This window comes from Suricata suricatta, chromosome 14 (genome assembly GCF_006229205.1).
Source record: "Suricata suricatta isolate VVHF042 chromosome 14, meerkat_22Aug2017_6uvM2_HiC, whole genome shotgun sequence".
Classification (NCBI taxonomy): domain Eukaryota; kingdom Metazoa; phylum Chordata; class Mammalia; order Carnivora; family Herpestidae; genus Suricata; species Suricata suricatta.
Window position 1 is genome coordinate 68,923,437 of NC_043713.1, and position 17,482 is coordinate 68,940,918.

At 48.3% G+C, this 17,482-nt stretch overlaps 2 protein-coding genes across 9 annotated transcripts in view; one reads left to right on the top strand and one right to left on the bottom strand.

The window, feature by feature from the left end:
• LIMK2 (LIM domain kinase 2) overlaps positions 1-5,465 on the top strand; it is a 58,567-nt gene extending 53,102 nt beyond the window's left edge. For 4 of the 5 annotated variants that reach the window (XM_029922973.1, XM_029922972.1, XM_029922971.1 and 1 more), the window contains 2 exons: positions 559-716; positions 3,661-5,465. In XM_029922973.1, the coding sequence (XP_029778833.1) occupies positions 559-716; positions 3,661-3,805 (303 nt within the window). In that variant the 3' untranslated portion in view covers positions 3,806-5,465. Of the gene's footprint in view, positions 1-558; positions 717-3,660 lie in introns of those variants that run through there. The other variant, XM_029922975.1, reaches the window with a different exon arrangement.
• The window catches only part of PIK3IP1 (phosphoinositide-3-kinase interacting protein 1), a 60,917-nt gene that overhangs the window by 43,135 nt on the left and 300 nt on the right, over positions 1-17,482 (bottom strand). For 3 of the 4 annotated variants that reach the window (XR_003902920.1, XM_029922976.1, XM_029922977.1), the window contains exons 2-5: positions 16,431-16,547; positions 16,225-16,344; positions 15,089-15,289; positions 14,912-14,990 (exon numbers count right to left, since the gene is read on the bottom strand). Coding sequence is in view for 3 of the 4 variants with exons in the window: in XM_029922976.1 (XP_029778836.1) it covers positions 14,912-14,990; positions 15,089-15,289; positions 16,225-16,344; positions 16,431-16,547 (517 nt within the window). In the remaining variant the exon portion in view is untranslated. Of the gene's footprint in view, positions 1-6,616; positions 8,341-14,911; positions 14,991-15,088; positions 15,290-16,224; positions 16,345-16,430; positions 16,548-17,482 lie in introns of those variants that run through there. The other variant, XM_029922979.1, reaches the window with a different exon arrangement.

The following is a 17,482-nucleotide window of genomic DNA, read 5'->3' on the forward strand; positions in this document are numbered from 1 at the left end:
GCTTAGCTCAGTCTGTCTGGAAGCACTCAAACACATATGTTCAGAGTCTTCAGTAATTCCTACAAAATGGTGAATGGTAGAGGAGAGTCAAGGACAATCGGAATAATGAAAGAGGTTTTTCTATTAAAGAAAAAATCATTTTCTTTAATAGAGATCAGTTGAGCATCTACAGTGTGCAGAGCACTGAAACTAGAAGTTTCAGACATGCATCAGATCCAGAACCTCACTTCACAGAGCCTGAACTCTGGCAGGGGACATAGACACAGGGCATAGTGCAGGGCAGGGTGGGATGTATAGAAGCTTCCCCTCCAGATTTGGAACATTGTGTGTGGTTTTGCTGCAGGGAAGTGTCTTCTAAACCCTCCTCAGTAACCAGACTCTCAGCTGAGAGACAAGTCTGGATTAGCAAGATTTGGGCATGGAGGATAGCTTCCTAACCTTGGTTTTTACCTCCCTCTTCTGCCCATCCTACTTGTCCATATACCAATATCCCTCTCTCCTGCCCTACAGCTGCGTGCACCACAGCCCATTCCTTACCAGCCATCTTCTCACCTACAGATCATCGGGCAGGTATATGCAGATCCTGATTGCCTGCCCCGAACACTGGACTTTGGCCTCAACGTGAAGCTTTTCTGGGAGAAGTTTGTCCCCAGAGACTGCCCCCCAGCCTTCTTCCCCCTGGCCGCCATCTGCTGCAAACTGGAGCCTGAGAGCAGGTTGGTATCCTACCTCCTTCCCCCATTTCACATAGGCCTAGATGCTTGCCCCAGCCTTCAGCCATCCCCAGGTCCTTCCTAGGCACAGGGGTGGCAAAAGCCTTGAGCTCAAGGATAACAACCACTGAAGCCACCCTAACAATTCTGGCATGCCAGGTGAGGTGGTAGGGGAGACAAAGGCATAGTCACGAGTGACCTAGATATAACACAGACACACCCATGAAAAGAAATTTTAACAAGAAAATTCATGCAAACGTATGTCATTCTAACAGAATAAGTGTTCTTCACCTATCTATTCCAAACACATACATATTTTTTATATAGCTATAATCTCAAATAAAGAAAAAAATTTTTTTAAGTTTATTTATTTATTTTGAGAGCGAGGGGCACTTGGGTGGCTCGGCCGGCTAAGCGGCTGGCTTTGGCTCAGGTCATGATCTCACAGTTCATGGGTTTGAGCCCCGCCTTGGGCTCTGTGCTAACAGCTAGCTCAGAGACTGGAGCCTGCTTCAGATTCTGTGTCTCCCTCTCTCTGACTCTCCCCTGTTCGCACTGTCTGTCTCTGTCTCTCAAAAATAAATAAAAGACATTAAAAAAATAAAATAAATAAAAAATATTTTGAGAGTGTGAGAAAGGGTGAATGGGGGAGAGGCAGAGAAAGATAATCTCAAGCAGGTTCTACACTGCCAGCAAGGAACCTGAGGTGGGGCTTAAACTCATGAACAATGAGGTCATGATTTGAGCTGGAGTCAGATGTTTAATTGACTGAGCCACCCAGGCACCCCTCAAATAAAGTTCTATATTTTGCCCTGCATTTTCCTTGTTACTACCCAGTCTTCCTGTTTATCATTTTTTTTGTTGACTATATGAAATTCAACTAAGATACAGTCTGAACATATAATATATGTAATGTAGATATTCGGGTTTTTCCAGTTTCTCCTTACAATAGGTATTACTACAGTGAACATCTATATGCATTTAGCTAATTTTGTCCTTTAAAGAAATATTTCTTAAATGACCTTTATTTATCTCAGGTTATAGTTTTCATTATTGCCAAAGTTACTCTGGTTCTTTTCAAGTTTGTGCATTAGAAAACTAGAATCTGTGCTTTTTTCTGCTCTCAAAAATCCTGTTTCTTTAAAAAAAATTTAAGCATTACTAAGATATATAGCACAGGAAGTACACATTTTCTGTTATCTACTAACCAACATGCCCCCAGCCCTCCTCACTCCCCTGCTCCATCCCTTCAAGATAACCAGTTGGCACATAACCTTTATTTTAAAATGATTTCCAAGTAGCACCTGGGTAAGCGTCTGACTTCAGGTCAGGTCATGATCTCACAGTTTGTAGGTTCGAGCCCCACAATCGGGCTCTGTGCTGACAGCTCGGAGCCTGGAACCTGCTTCAGATTCTGTCTCTCCCTCTCTCTCTGTCCTGCCCCCTTCTCATGTTCTCTCTTTTTCAAAAATAAATACATTTAAAAAAAATTTTTTTAATAAAAAAATAAAATGGTTTCCAAAGGTCCAGTTTAGAGTTGGGATTTGCTGGTGGGAAGTTTTACATTTTGTTCCTTCATGGGCCAAAGGACTACAATCCTTCATTAACATCAAAGTAAGAGCATAAGGAGAAAATACGAAGCTACACAGTATTTATTTGCTAATATCCTTTCCTAGTCATTCTAAATGTCTGTGTTTAATTCACTCAAAAAATATTGACTGAGTGCCTACCATGTGCTAAACACTGTCCTGAGCACTGGAGTGAGCAAAGCAAAGCCTGTTCTCCTAGGACTCACATTCTAACAAGAAGAGACGATAAATAATAGAATAAACTTTATTCAACAAAAGAAAGTGACTAATGGTAGGGGGAAAAGAGCAGAGCTAAGGAAAAAGGATGTGTAGGGTGCAAGTTGTAATTTAAAAAAATTTTTAGTGTTTATTTTAGAGAGAGAGAGACAGAGTGCAAGTCGGGGAGGGGCAGAGAGAGCAGGAGACAGAATCCAAAGCAAGCTCCAGGCTCTGAGCTGACAGCGGAGAGCCTGATGGGGGCGAGGGGGTGCTGGAACCCACAAACCACGAGACCATGACTGAGTCGAAGTCAGATGCTAAACTGACTGAGCCACCCAGGCACATGCAAGTTGTAATTTTAAATGTGGGGATGAGAGTGAGTGGGACCCCTGAGGTGACAGACTAAACAAAAACATGGAGGAGGTGGCGTAAGCCTGAGCGGTCTTAGGGTTCCAGGGCAGCTAAACTGTTTCTGCAGTGTTGGGAGCCCGGTGTTTGTTTTCCTCTTGGGAAGAGCGGCTGAGTCTGTGAAATGTCCTTTCCTGAGCAAATCCATTGATGTGGAGACAGTCTAAAGACTGGAAAGAATCTTTAAAAAGGCACTTAAAATGATTGCATTTTCTTGGAGACATGAGAGGAGCCTTTTTTCTCCTGGACTTTCTTTTTTTCAGCTACACCCTTAAGCAAGGCCAGCCTTCTCACAGTGCCCTCCCATTGTTTTTTGTTTGTTTTAATTTTTTTTTAATGTTTTATTATTTTTAAGAGAGAGAGAGAGAGACAGCGTGAGCAGGGGAGGGTCAGAAGGAGAGGGAGACACAGAATCAGAAGACAGGCTCCAGGCTCTGAGCTTGCTGTCAGCACAGAGCCTGACTCGAGGCTTGAACCCATAAACCATGAGACCAGGACCTGAGCCGAAGCCGGACGCTCAACTGACTGAGCCACCCAGGCGCCCCTCAGTGCTATCCCATCGTCACAGCAACCCTTCACAATAGCAGTAACATTATATCATCCCCATTTCCTGCAGAGGCACAAGGTTAAGGGGCGTGCCCAAGGTCACACAACTAGGAAGTGGTTGAGCTACAAGGCTTGGGTGCCTTTCACACCACCCTGTGGCCCTGCCGGTGTCTTACCTGCCTCCAACTCACCCCTTTTCTTTCTAGACCGGCATTCTCAAAACTGGAGGACTCCTTTGAGGCTCTCTCTCTGTATCTGGGGGAGCTGGGCATCCCGCTGCCTGCAGAATTGGAAGAGCTGGACCACACTGTGAGCATGCAGTATGGCCTGACCCGGGACTCACCTCCCTAGCCTTGGCCCAGCCCCCTGCAGGGGGGCGTTCTGCAGACACCATTGCCCCCTCTGCGCCCCATTTCTGCTGTGGGCAGGGCCGTCTGGGCTTCCTGTGGATTGGCAGCTTATTCAGAAGCAGAACAAGCCATCCCTACTACCTCCCCAGGAGGCCAGTGGGTGCAGCACTAGGGAAACACATCACAGGTTTGGGGGCCTGGTTACTGTCTGTAAATCCAACACTCACCTGAAAGCTGTGAAGAAAAAAAAAAAAGAAAGAAAGAAAAAAGCCTGGCCCATGGGCTGAGGGAATCTGTTACTCATGACCACTTGGGAGCTCCCTGGCAGTGCGATTCTGGGAGGCTGTTGCTTACACTAATCATGTGACCTGGATCTGCTGGGCAGGATTCCAGGGTAAACCTGCCTTTGGGCTCTGAAGTCTCTGGTCCTGCTTGGGTACAGGAGGACTTCAAGGGGAAGTATGAACAAGAGAGAGACTGGTGGCCAGGTGACTATCCAAGGATGTGAAATGACAGTGGTGCTACCCCACCTTCCACCCCATGCCCTGCCCTCCTGTGGGACAAGGGTTGAGGGAGTAGGTTTTGAAGAGCTCTTTAGTTTGTCGTGGAACTGGCCAGGAGTGGGGGGGGGGGGTTAATTTCTGCTCATCTCCCAGGGATAGGGGCCACATCAGTGTGGGGGGGGGCTTCCACCTCATGTTTTCAAACTATTGCTCTCGCTGAGAGCTCCTGGGCCTTTCTGCCTACAATAAGCACTCGCCCACAAGTGCAGGAAGAAGCTAGGGGCTGGAAAGGGGAGCTGTTTACTAGAAAGCCTTTATCCTGGCTCCTGTCATTCATAGCCTGCTGGGCACCTCAGTCAGAAGCCTAAGACATTTAGCTTAGTGTTAGATGGGTTCTGGAGGATTGTGTGGCTTGCCACAGGCCCAGTGAATGAACCAGGGGAGTGGGAATCTCAGCAGTCTCTTGGTCTTGTCCTTGTGGCAACCACTGCTCACCCTTCACTATGCCTGGTCCAGGCAGCAACATGGGCAAGAAAAGGTGGTGGCAGAGCTCCAGAGCTGGGATACTGGGGGAGACCACTCCCTGAGCTGGCCTTTCTGGCTTCTACCTCCCTTGTTGGTTGGCTTAGCTCACTAGCTCCTGCATCTTCCGGACACAGCTAATGGGTGCTGAAAAGCCTCAGAGGCACCTTCCACCTTGGCTCTCAGAGCTCCAGGGACTCTTCAACAAATATTTTTGCCTCCTTCTACACGTCTGTGAGCTTGCACCATATTTAACAAATTGGGAGTGGGTTTGGGATATTACTGCAATGTGTGGTGGTTGTGTGGGGGGTGGGGGGTGGGGGGGAATGATCCAGGAGAGTGGTTGATGTTAATACTATTTTGTTGCTATAACTGTTGGGTGATATGTGAAATACTGTACATAGACCTGATAAATTGTGGGATTAGATGTCATCTTGACAGTTTACCTGCTATACAGACCATACTTATGTGTGGAGTGTACAAGCTTGCTGTAGGGTTGAACCTTGGCTCCCAGCAGCCCTAAGTCAGCATTTTGTGGCTGGTTGGGCTTCACCTGTCCCCAGCAAGCATGGGAGTGGTGGGGCCTCTGTGGGCCGTTGAACAGACCAAATAAATTAAGCAGTTAACATAACTTGATGATACTGAGAGTGAGAAAGTGACTTGGGGGCCCCTGGCTCAGTAGGAGGAGGGTACATGTAGAGGGTCTGCTGGCCACTTTCAGGCCCCACCCTGTGACTCCCCACAGCAGGGAGTTCTCACATACATCCCAACTCCAATCCCCTCATATAGATGCTAACCTGCTCCAAAGAACATGCACATCCCACCTGAGGCAACCCAGTCCTTCGAGCAGGTCTGACCCTGACCTCCCAGCCAGGTGCTTCCCTTGGGGCCACATACTTCCACCTTCTGATGCATGTACACTCCTATAAGCCTGGATATCCTCCCTGCAAGGTTGGCTGCCACCTTCATAAAGGGAAGAAATGAATGCAAGTCACCTCTACACCTTGAGTTTTCCTACAAATGCTTGAGAGAAAACTTGTTTCTTGCTTCTGCACATGGGAGATGTGAAGCATTGGGCAGGTTATTATCTGCCTAGTGGGATACTGGGCACAGTAGAAATCCATATACCCTTAAGTTCAACTTAAGGACAGACTCTGGTTCCTGGCAAAACTGATACTCTCCGGTGCCCCTTGTTTGTAGAACTACAGAGCAATGTCTAGGCATGGACAGAGATCACCCTGGATATTCCTAGAGGCAGAGAAATCTGTTGCTGAAGTCCTGTTGGTTGCTTCTTCTGGAGGCCTAGGATATCCCCTCCACTTCCCTCACCCCACTCCACCCCCTCACCATCCCCAAGGGCCTTCCTCTGTTCAGAGCTGCTTACTGCATCCCAAGGACCCGTCCCCCGGTGCACATCCATCCTTGCCTTTTGCTGTTGCAGCACCACCAATCACATCTGTCTCCAGTCCCTGCCAACGCTGCCTGCATATTCATTTTTAACCACCTCCACCTTGGGAAGAATGGTGAGGAGAGGATTTGTCGTGACCAAACAGCCTATGGGGAAGCCAGCATACCCATCTTTCCTGCAGCTTCAACCTGAATGATTCCTGGTGATGACAGAACACAGAGGCAACAGTTACACACTACTCACTTGCCATCTCCCAGTCACAGGGCCAGGGTTAATGAGGGAAAGCCAGAGCTTGCCACACAGGTATGAACAAGGTAACTAACCAAAAGCTTTCCAACTTAGGGGAGGAGTATCCTGGCACCCCATAAAAACTTGGTAATACAGTTTTTTGTTTTCTTTTTAATTTATACAAGTCAAATGCAGAGCAATTTCCTGCACTTTATACGCAGGTATCAGAATGAGGTATATAAAACATGTACACAGAGAAATGCTTTTATAGAAAAGTAGAAACCAGTAATGTACTGTTCTTTTCTTCAGCATCACTAACACCAAGGGACCCATGAGGCCTAGGCCCCCTCAGCAAACCACTCCCAGAAATAAGTCTGCTGAAGAGAATGGGCCCCACTAAGCCCCCTTTCCACATGGGGCAGTGGAAGGAAGCTCTGGGTAGGGAGCACTGCTAAAGCCTCCAAGTGTGACATCAGGGCTTGGAGGCCCTGCTGAGCCACTGGCTCAGTGAAACACAGTGCTATGGAGAAATGTTACTTTCCTCTCAACCAGGCCTATGCTCTATGACCTTGGGCATCACTTTCCTCCTCTGGGCCCCTGTGTCCAAAAGGCTTGAGGAACCCTAAGGTCCCTTCCAATGGTTCTGATTGTTTTACAAGTTAGGGGTTGTGAGCCTAGCCCTACTACCCCCACGGAATGCATTGGCCTGGGCCACAGAGCCACGTGCAAACTCAGGCTACTGCAGGGGCAAGCCCCAAAGCACTTTATTACCTTGCCTCTGAGCTTAGTTTCCAAGTTAACCTCTCAGAAGCATCTCACAAGGCCCCAAGTGTAATTCCCATAGGTTAGTTGGCTGATGTCTTAGCCCTGCAGAATGAAACGAGGCCATTGTCCACCCTGAACAGACTGTCTAAGGTTCCCCAGGTCCCCCTCAAGTCCTGTGGCCTAAGGCAGCCATGAATCCTCTCTACCCTCTTCCCAAGTGAAATGTTCAGTGCGATTCTTCCCTTCCTTTCCTTTCGAAATGGAAGAGTTCCTGGGCCCAGGGCTGGCCCAGGGTTATCAAGGCACATCACTGCTAGCAAGTTGGAGCACCCCCAGGAGCCCTCAGCCTAGATCCCATTCTCAACCCATAGTTTTGACTTCTTTACAAATTCATTTCTGGTTCTCAAAGTCAGTAGGGAGTTCCATCCCAACTATTTTAAAAACCGTATTTCTGAAATACTGCCTCCTGACCTGTCTGTCCTCAACTATGGTTAACAGTATGCGCCATTCAAGCCCATGGAGAACAAACAGAAGGGCGGAGACTGAGGCCATCTTTGATAATAAAGCCAATAAGAGCCTGGGGGAGCTCCTTGCCTGTCCCTGGTTCGGTTCCAGGGCACAAGTAATGTTTGGAAGCCCTTGTCAGCAGCATTGCTGTGGGGGCTGCCACTGTCTCCATCCACAGGCAAAACCCTGCTCCAAGGGATGGAGGAGGAGCGTTGGTAGGACCCTACCCAGCCTTGCCCTCAGCACACCACCTGCTTCTGTTTTAGAATTTAAAAAAAAAAAAAAAAAAGGTCTAGGGAGGGTTTTAACCACAACAAAAAGTGTAGATGCTCCCAGCTGAAGGAAGGTAGTATGTCCTGCACCAGTGTCTGCATGGGCTCCTGCCCATTGTTGGTGGCTCAGGCCCCAGGAGTGCCTGCCTGGCCCATGAGGGGGGCACTGCCCTCCTGCAGGTCCACTGGAGTCTGGTTGGTGTGGACCACAATAGTCTTCTCATCCACAATCTCACAGGTAGGATTGGTGAAGGCAGACAAGGGCAGGGTGATTCGCTGCATCTCCCTCTCACACACTCGCTGATCATGCTGTTCTTTCAGGTCCTTCCCCCTGGCAGGAAAAGAGGAAAGCATTGAGGCTGTGCCTCCTGAATGGCTTTGCTCATTAAATAGCATTGCTGCACCCAGGCAGGGGCTGGGGCTAATCATGGTCACAGCAATTCAGTAGCTGATGTACAAAACTTTCATTCTGCCAGACTGCCTTGACACGAAGTTCCTATACCTCTGGTTTCTGCTTCCTCATCTGTAAAATGGGTGTGTAGCATCCCGAATCTCACACAGCTGCAGACAGGCTCAATGAAGATAGTGTATAGGAGAGAGACTCTTAAGATACTATTGTGTTCTTTAAGCCCAGGGCTCCAAGAGACTCAAAGAACCGTCTCAGTCCTAACCCGTAAAATGCAGATAACTGACCTGTTCTGAGACAGCTGTCTTATCAAGTCCTGGAAGGTGTGAGCCCTGCCTGAAAATAAGGACTGTGCCTAGCCCATGCAGGGGGCAAAAAGGACTGAGGGCTACTCAGGTCAATGGGAAACAGTGAACAATGACCATCAGATCCCTTTATGTTCACACATCTTTGAATTCTCATGGTGCTTAATGACTCAATCAGGCCATGGTGTTGCCCCATTTTACTCAAATGGAGTGCTCACTCCATGCTAAGGACTTTGTGTACATGATCTCACTTCATCCTTGGCTAAACCCAAAGAATTAAGTCTTACCATTCATTTTACAGATGAGAAAATAGCCCAGTGAAGTGAAGGAATTCTCCAATAACATAACAGGCTCAAACCCAAGTCTGCTGGACTCCAACTAATACTCAGAGAAGTTCTGAACTGATCAGAGTCACGCCTAAGAAATAGTGGCACAGGAACTCAAACCCAGTCTTCTGGCTGCACATGTAGGGCCCGTCCCACTGCCCTGGACCAGCCCTGTTGCAGGCTGAAGGGTTTGGTGCATGCCTAAAATACTGTATTCCACAACCAGCACCCAGGACCCAGATCAGCATACTCTGAAGCCACAACTAGAAACATGGGCTCAAATGTCCGGGGAAATCTTTCTGGAAGGAGCCCACCCCAAAGAGGCCTTAAAACAGACAACTGATGAATGACTAGGTGAAACAAAAGAGGCCTACCTCAGACCTCAGGGAGATAGCTGAGATCAGATGGATTACATATCCATCATGATATAAGGTGCAATGAATGACAAGTTTCCAGAGACAGAACAATATTGAGAAAACAGCAGAGCCTGGAGGGGCCTAAGGCTGCACAGGTGCCTCAGAACTGTCTTTAAAATCAACCAGTTGTTTTGTTCTAGTACCAGCTCAGCCTTGGCTGTATGACACCTGGCAAAACAGTCTCACTGAGCCTTGGTTTCCTCATCTATGAAAGGAGGATAATCTCTGTCTCAAAATAACAATGAACATGAATGCATTTTGAAAACTGAAGACTCAGAGAGGAGGTTATTATGATTTGCCCTGAATATGACTTGACTCACCAGGCAATGTTATCTTAATATGGCTTTCCAAGGAAACGCCTGCTGGCCAGCCAAGGCAATTATTGTTTATGTGACAGCAACTCCCCTCCCCCTTAATTTTACCATTTTTAAAGCAAGGAATTGGACTTGATAACCTCCAGGGCCCCTGACATTTTAGACAATCCCTTATATGAGATGTGCTCTGACTCCCTGTTTCTCATCGCAAGATCACAGAAGGCAAATCTGTGAGCTCATTTCCCTGAATCACCCTAGGTGACTAAGTTTTCTGCATGTGCAAGCCTGAGCGCTTGCCCCATCCTCATCATTTGTCTCCGTACTGGACACCACCAACTCCTGCAGCAGAATAAACCCCAGAGCACTACAAAGAGGAAATGGAGGGACATGGGAAGACAGTTGTCTGACCATGGGCATCCCCACTTGGCCTAAGATTCACTTTGCCCTTGGGCACTGTTCATCAGTCACGGCTGCCACCACAGAAGGAAACACTTTCCTCCATGATAAAACAAAAGGCCAGATTCTACAAGGGTGCCCATGTAGGTCTGGGTTTAATTTTATTAAGGGAATCCCCAAGCCAGCAGAAGGCCAAAAAGCAATTAACAAAAGAGGTGGAGTATTTAAGTCTCCTTTGCCAGGGCCTGAATTTCAAAATCTAAAGGGGTGAAGGAAGAGAAAGTGAGAACTCATACATCTTGAGTACCTACCAAGGTGCCAGGAAATTATCTTTCCATTATCCAGGATGAGAAGAGCTACCTACACACCTACTGGATGCCTACTTTATACATGTACTGTTTCCACCCTAACTTTGCAAGATAGTAGTATCCACATTTTATAGATGAAGAAACAGGCTTTGGAGTTGTCCTGCTTTCCTCAGCTACCTTTTTTTTTTTTAATTTATTATTTTGAGAGAGAGTGCACACACATGGTGGAGAAGCAAAGAGAGAGGCAGAATCCCAAGCAGCCCCACACTCAGCACACAGCCCAGTGCAGCTTGATCCCATGATCACAAGATCATGACCCAAACCAACATCAAGAATAGAATACTTAACAGACTGAGCCACCCAGATGCCCCCCTCAGCTACCTTCTTTACTAAGCCATCTGGCTGTGGCAGGCTGTTGATAATGGTCAGGATGCATCATCATAAACAAGTCTTTGGGGGAAAAAATCAATTCGTATTAATGAGAAGGATTGGAAGAACAGCCACAGGTAAAGGAAGGAGGTGCTGGGACTCATCTGGATTACAATCTCATCCATTTACAAGCCTCAAAACACACCCAACCCCACAGGCCTCCTGTTAATGGTGCCTATGAGTCCTAGAGATTCAGAGGATGTCCCTAGGTCCATTCAAGATCAGAGACAAGCCACCAGGCCTGCTGCATTGACCATCAAACAGCTCGGCCCTTTTTTATACCTTTTAGGAAGTGGGGGAGCAGGGGGCAGGCTGTTGTCTGGCAGCCAAGATAGAACAAAAGGCTTATTCACTGACTCAGCTCCTCTCCTAAGGGGGTGGAGTGGTGTTGACTTACAGTTTTTCCCCTGCCTTTTTATCAGAAAATAATCGCTCCCTCTGGATAGCACAGACACTGCACTCAGGGTAGGGAGAGGGAGCTACAGACTGGCTGGCTGAATCTTGTAGCCTAGACAACCATGACAAAGATCCAACAGGCTGAGCCCTCATCCACGCCCACCTGCCACCCTTACTCCCCAGAGAGGAAGCCTGGCTCCTGTTTGCCCTTCCCAGCCAGAAGAAAGCTCCATCCCATTAGCCTCATGGTCTTTTGCAGAGTTCAGGGGTTGCAGTAATTCTATCCGTGGCTGCTCCAGGGCCAGGATAGCCAGGCTGGCCAGAGACAGCAAGTGCGGATGGAGCTGCTGCCCACATCTGACATCCTCTTTGGAGTGATAGAGACACCCCAGACTTTCTTCAGGCAACAGTTTCTTCCAATTATTCTTTCACTATTTTCCCAGTTGAAAGCAGTCTGTGCCATAATGCTACTCAGGAAAAGTTCCTCAAGGCAGCTCAGGCTATGAACACAAACCCTATATCCAAATATACTGTCTAATTTCATTCTTATGACAAACCTATATGGTATCTATTAGGATTGGAGATGGGAAGGCAGATGCAGAGAGGTTAAATCATTTATTTAAGCAAATAGCAGAATTGGGATTTGAACCCAGTACTGCCTGCAGCCACCAACAGGAAATACTGCCTTTTTAGGAATTATTAGAGCTGAGAGGATCATTATATCTAACCTCCTACCTTTACACGTTTTACAGAGGAGGAAACCAGAGAACGTAAATTACTTGGCCAATGTTGCACCCAGAATTGGTGGCGGTTGCAGAACTAGATCCTGGTTCTTTTGACTTATAAACACAGCTTTTTTACTTTGAAAGCTTCCATTTTTCCTACTATCCTTTGCAATTCAAATTTGCAGGACACTGCTGAGCCTCACTGGGTTTTTGGGAGATACTGATAATCCTTGCACACATCTTACTGGCTGTGTAGCTTGGATGTGACACTTAACCCTTCTAAATCTCAGCAGCTCACTGTACAATGGTATAAAAAGTGATCCTTCTAGCGTGGTCATGAAACTTGGGCCAGATCATCAGGGAAGAGCATTCAGTAGGGCCTTATTTATTTAAAAAGCATGCAGTAAGGGCGCATGGATGGCTCAGTCGGTTAAGCATCCAACTTCAGCTCAAGTCATGATCTCATGGTTCATGGGTTTGAGCCCCATGTCATTCTCTGGACTGACAGCTCAGAGCCTGGAGCCTGCTTCGGAGTCTGTCTCCCGTGCTCTCTGTCCCTCCCCCACTCGCACTCTGTCTCTCAAAAATAAGTAAACATTAAAAAATAATAAAAATAAAAAGCATGCAATAATTGTAGACTGCTATTATAATTACCTAACATGATTGTTGTCCTACTGCTTATATTTAATACTCATGATAATCTTGGGTGGGTAGGTATGGGTGGATGGAGGGGGCATATATCCCCATTCAACAGTCAAGAAACCGAGGTGCAAAGGAATGGCCGAACCTACACACAACAGCACTTTCCAGGACACTCTGTTCTCTGACTTTGGCGAGAAACGGGAGCTGAGAGCTTGCCTCTAGCCCACATGCGGTTTCCTGTTAGAGTCTGTTCTCAGAGCACTTTTGCTGAGGAAAGGGGTGGACCGGTAGTTAGTGACGGGGAGTCTGGTGACTTGGTGCCTTGCCCTGAGTTTATAGGCAATAAATTCTAGCCCTCAGGGCAGTCCTATGACAGCCTAAAGAAGCAAATTTAGAAGAAAAAAGGCCTGGTTTCCTCATTAGGCATGAGAACTGAGCTCAGAATTAAGAACATTTAAGTCAGTTCAAACACCTGGAGGCCTGGAAACTGTCACAAGATTGGAGGAGAGCCATATGCTATCCAGTGGCTAAGGAAGGAGGAAGTATTTCAAAGGCTAAACTCAGTCAGCAGGTTTAGGGCTACCACATCATTTCCTCTAACTCTCTGAAATGAACAAACAGGTGTCCCTGGACCTGCCATGTTAGCCATCCCACTAAGGGCAATAGCCTTGGAATGGAAGTTAAGAGACCCTCTTAGGTCAGTTCTTGTTCTGTTGGAGCTTCTGCCTCCTGAATCATAGAAAATCAAAGAAACAAGGGCTCAGAAAGTGCTAGAACAGTACTCACATTTTACAGAAAAGGAAAAGCACCTATCATTTACTGACCACTTACTCTCTGCTACACGCTGAGCTAAGCAATCACATGCCTTAGTTACAGCAGTGCTCTGCAATAGGAAACAGAAGCAACTTGCCCAAAGTCACATAGCTAGTTAGTGACAGGACTAAGACCTGGCTCCACCAAATGCTAGGTGCGTGACCTCAGGCAAGGTACATATCCTCTCCTGCCTCAGTTTCCTGATGTGTAAACTGGGATAATAAAAGCATTTACCTCATAATTTATTATAACCATGAAAAATTAAGTTAAATTAAATTAAGTTAAATTTTGGTAACCATATACCATAAGGGTGATTGTGTGAACGGAGTTAAAGCATGCAAATTGCTCAAAGCAGGGTCTGGCATATCATAAATGTTCACTTTCCTGCTGTTGTTATTCTTCCCCAATATTTCTGCCTTTTCATCTGTAAAATGAGGAGGTTGACTACACTGTCTCTAAGGACACCCCAGGTTTATTTAATGCTGAGTGACCCACTTGGGCTGTGAACTCACACACAGCCCTTACGACTGGAAAATGCAGGCCACCATATCATTTCCCTTTTAGAAGCCTTCTCAGTCTTCAGAAGAGAAATATCAAAGCACTCAGGGCTAGAAGTAAAATCCCCTGATTTTTCCCAGAATGCCAAATAATTTTCCCAGAACAAGCCAATGCTGTAAAAATGAATGCAACTCTGGCTTATCATCATGCACCCATCACTGACTTTGATAGCCTTTTCCACATGGTATTTCAGGGGCCCTCTCAAAATGAACATTACTCCTCCTGTTGTCCCAGCCACAGGTCAGGGGATTCCTGAGTTTCCCAGGAGGAGCTTCTATGGCTTTCTCATATGTGGTGATGAGTAGCAAACATGTTCTATATCCAACTCATTTTTTCCCTCCTGTCCTAAAGGAGATCCCACTGCTTATGGCCCAGGAAATTCAAGCCCAAACTGCGAAAGGAGTAGCTGGGAACCTTTTCTAATAGAATTTTATAACTCACAGAAAGAATTCAATCTCTGGGACCCTGTAATGAGTGTCATTGCAGTGCCACTCACTTCCATACCAGGCATGTTGGATTAGACAGCAAAGAATTTGGTATCAAAAGAGCTGGGTCTGAATCTAGGTTCGGTCACACCCAGGCGGTATGACCTTGGGCAAGTCACTTCACCTCTCTGATGAAAGCTTCCTCTTCTGTAAAATGAGGAACAAGAACTCCTACCTCACAAGGCTTTTGAGTGAGGAGTAAAGACACCAAAGGAAAGCGTTTTGCTAACCTGGCAAAGACCAGAACCAAGTCTATACATCTTAAGCTAGTTTTCCTCTTTCAACACTTCCTTTTTTGGGTATGTATGCCACAAAGAAGTCCGATTCAATTTTATGTACCTTCCACCCCTCCTCTCAGACACCCCAGAAGAGAAGCTACTGACCTCTTGTAGGTGTAGCCCAAGACGATGCCAGCTCCAATGGCGATGATGATCACCATCATGGTAATGCCCAGCACATAGCCTGCCAAGGACAGGACACAAGGTCCCATTAGCCTCACCCCCGCCGATCAGCAAATATTTCTTGATGATTCCTGTAAGGACAGGGTGAGGCTACCATACCCAGGGTTCCCAGGTCTTTTTTCTCCTTGGAGTTCACCCGCACCCGCTGGCTGATCCCAATCACTGGCTGCACAGCTGCTGCCTCACTCCGGGCAGGCAGGGCGTTGGCAGGAGCGAACACCTGCACCTCATCTCCACTTGGCACTTCAGACGCTTCCTCAGTTTCTGTTGTGGAGGTTGAAGGGGACTGGATGGTGGTCTCTGGAGGTGAAGTGTGAAATGTCTCTCATTAGCATAGCCTGAGTGAATTCCACAGCTGAAAATGGCTTGAGTATTGGGAGACAGGGGTCCACTTTAGAATACCTGTACACACTGAAATCAATCCTTGCCCCAGGAGCAAGACCAGGTCTGACAGGGTCACACTACAGTTGGGACAAGGCAAATGTGAGGGGAAGGACATAAGAAAGGGCCTCTCCTGCCTCCCACCTCGTCTTCTGTTCAAATCCTTGCCATCTTCCAAGGCCCAGCTCAGTTGCCATCTTCTCCAGGGAGTCCCCCTCTGCACTAGGAAACAATCCATGACCCCTGTGAGCAGCTCACATTTACTGAGCCCACACTGTTTGCCAATCCCTATGTTTTACGCCTTACATATCCCATTTAATCTAAGCGTAGAGAACGGTCTTGCTGCCTCGGGAGCAACAACCCTTCGTTCTGGAGTCTGAGTCAAATCTGGACCCTGCCATTGCTTTCAATACATCGCTAAACTTCTCTGAGGCTCAGGTCCCACAAACAGTTTTTTTGCAGGAGGGGCTGTGAGTAGAGTGCCCTCACACACAGCATACGCTCCAAACGATCGCTAAACGCGGAGCGGCTCGCTAAGGGCGTGGGACCCGGGCTCCAGTCCCGAGGCTACGCACAGGAAGGGAGCGCGCGGCCAAGGGGCGGGGCCTTGCCTCCCACGGTTGTTTACAAGGCGCTCGCGAAAGATGAGCTCACTCAGAGAGGCGTCGGTGGCCAATGGGCTTTGGGCTCTGCGGCCTGGAGACAGCCCTGACCAATCGGACGGCGCGGGGGCGGGACGGGGCAGACCGGCGACGCGCGGACGCACGTGCGCAGCGGGTGTAACGGCCGCTCCCAAACTGCCCGGTGCCCTGGGGGCGCGGGGGTCCTGAGGGCTCCGGTGTCCGGGTGGGTACCTGGGCAGTGCAGGTCCTCGCAAGGCCACTTCTTGGGAGCGCCGGCTTCGCCCTTGACGTAGCACCAGGGCCCGCGAGGGTCCTGGTCCGGGTTCCGGCAATAGCTGTGGTTGCCGGCGTCTGGGAAGGGAGAGAAGGCGCCATGGGACCCGGCCAGGGCCCAGACCGCGGCCGCCGCCCGCTTGCCGCCAGGGGCGGACACTCACCGGACTCAGGGTCAGAAGTCAGGCCGTTCTGCGCCTCCAGCCAGTTGAGACATCGAAGGCCCGGCGCTGGGGAGGGCTGGTCCGCCCGGTACAGGTGGCCCTTGTCCCAGAAGCAGCCTGTGAGGAAGAGGAGACCCCCGGACACTGAGTAGCCGGCAGGGAAGCCGAGTCTACCGCGGCTGGGCGACGCTGGGCCCGTCGGGGCTTCCCTGCCCTTACTTGGAAAACCCCACCTGCCTTGAAGGGTTGTTGTGACGCCTGAAAGAGAAGGGAGAGAAGGCGCTTCTAAAGCCCCTCGCTGGTGCCCGGCCCTCAGCACTCAGATGTTAGCTTGTTAGCTTTTCATTTCATTTCTTTCTTTCTTCCCTTTTTTCAACCCAGAAAGCAGTGCACAAGTGCAAGGGGTTGTTACTCTGGAACTTGTAGCCACTTTGGAGGAGGGTGTGGGGGAGGCCTGGGTTTGGGTCCCATTTTGGAGATGTTTGGGGTTGGGGGCCAGACAGACCTGAAATTCATCCGTGTGGTAATTCCATGTTACATAAACTCGGGTATTCCTTTCACAGATAAGGCCACATTTGCACAGGCAACACTCCTTCCCAAGAGAATTCTTAAAAAGCTTTGATTCAGTCGGGCAAAAGACAGCCTCAAACGGAGGGAACCTGCCTCATCCCTGCCTGGATGTGACTCCAAACTCCCACTCCCCTCAGCAGGAGAGCCACAGGAAGAGGCTGGGGAAGAAGGGCCTGTGCCCTAATCACACGGTGCAAAGCCCCTGAAAAGAATACGACTTGGGGAGTAGGGGAGATGAACCCCCAATTCCATCCACTCAACCACAGGCAAGGAAAAGGAAAAAGAAAGTGACTACTTGCCTTTGTTCTTAGTGGCAAATATGGAGCTGCAAGCCCCTGACAGGAAAAGGAGAAAGAAAAGGAGGGGGGGGGGGGGGAAAGCAGCCTTCATGGGATAACAGAAAACCAGCTGAAAGCTTCATTTCCTATCATCTTCCTGTCTAGCCTGGCCATGCTTGGGAAATAGGGAGCTTTACCCTCTCT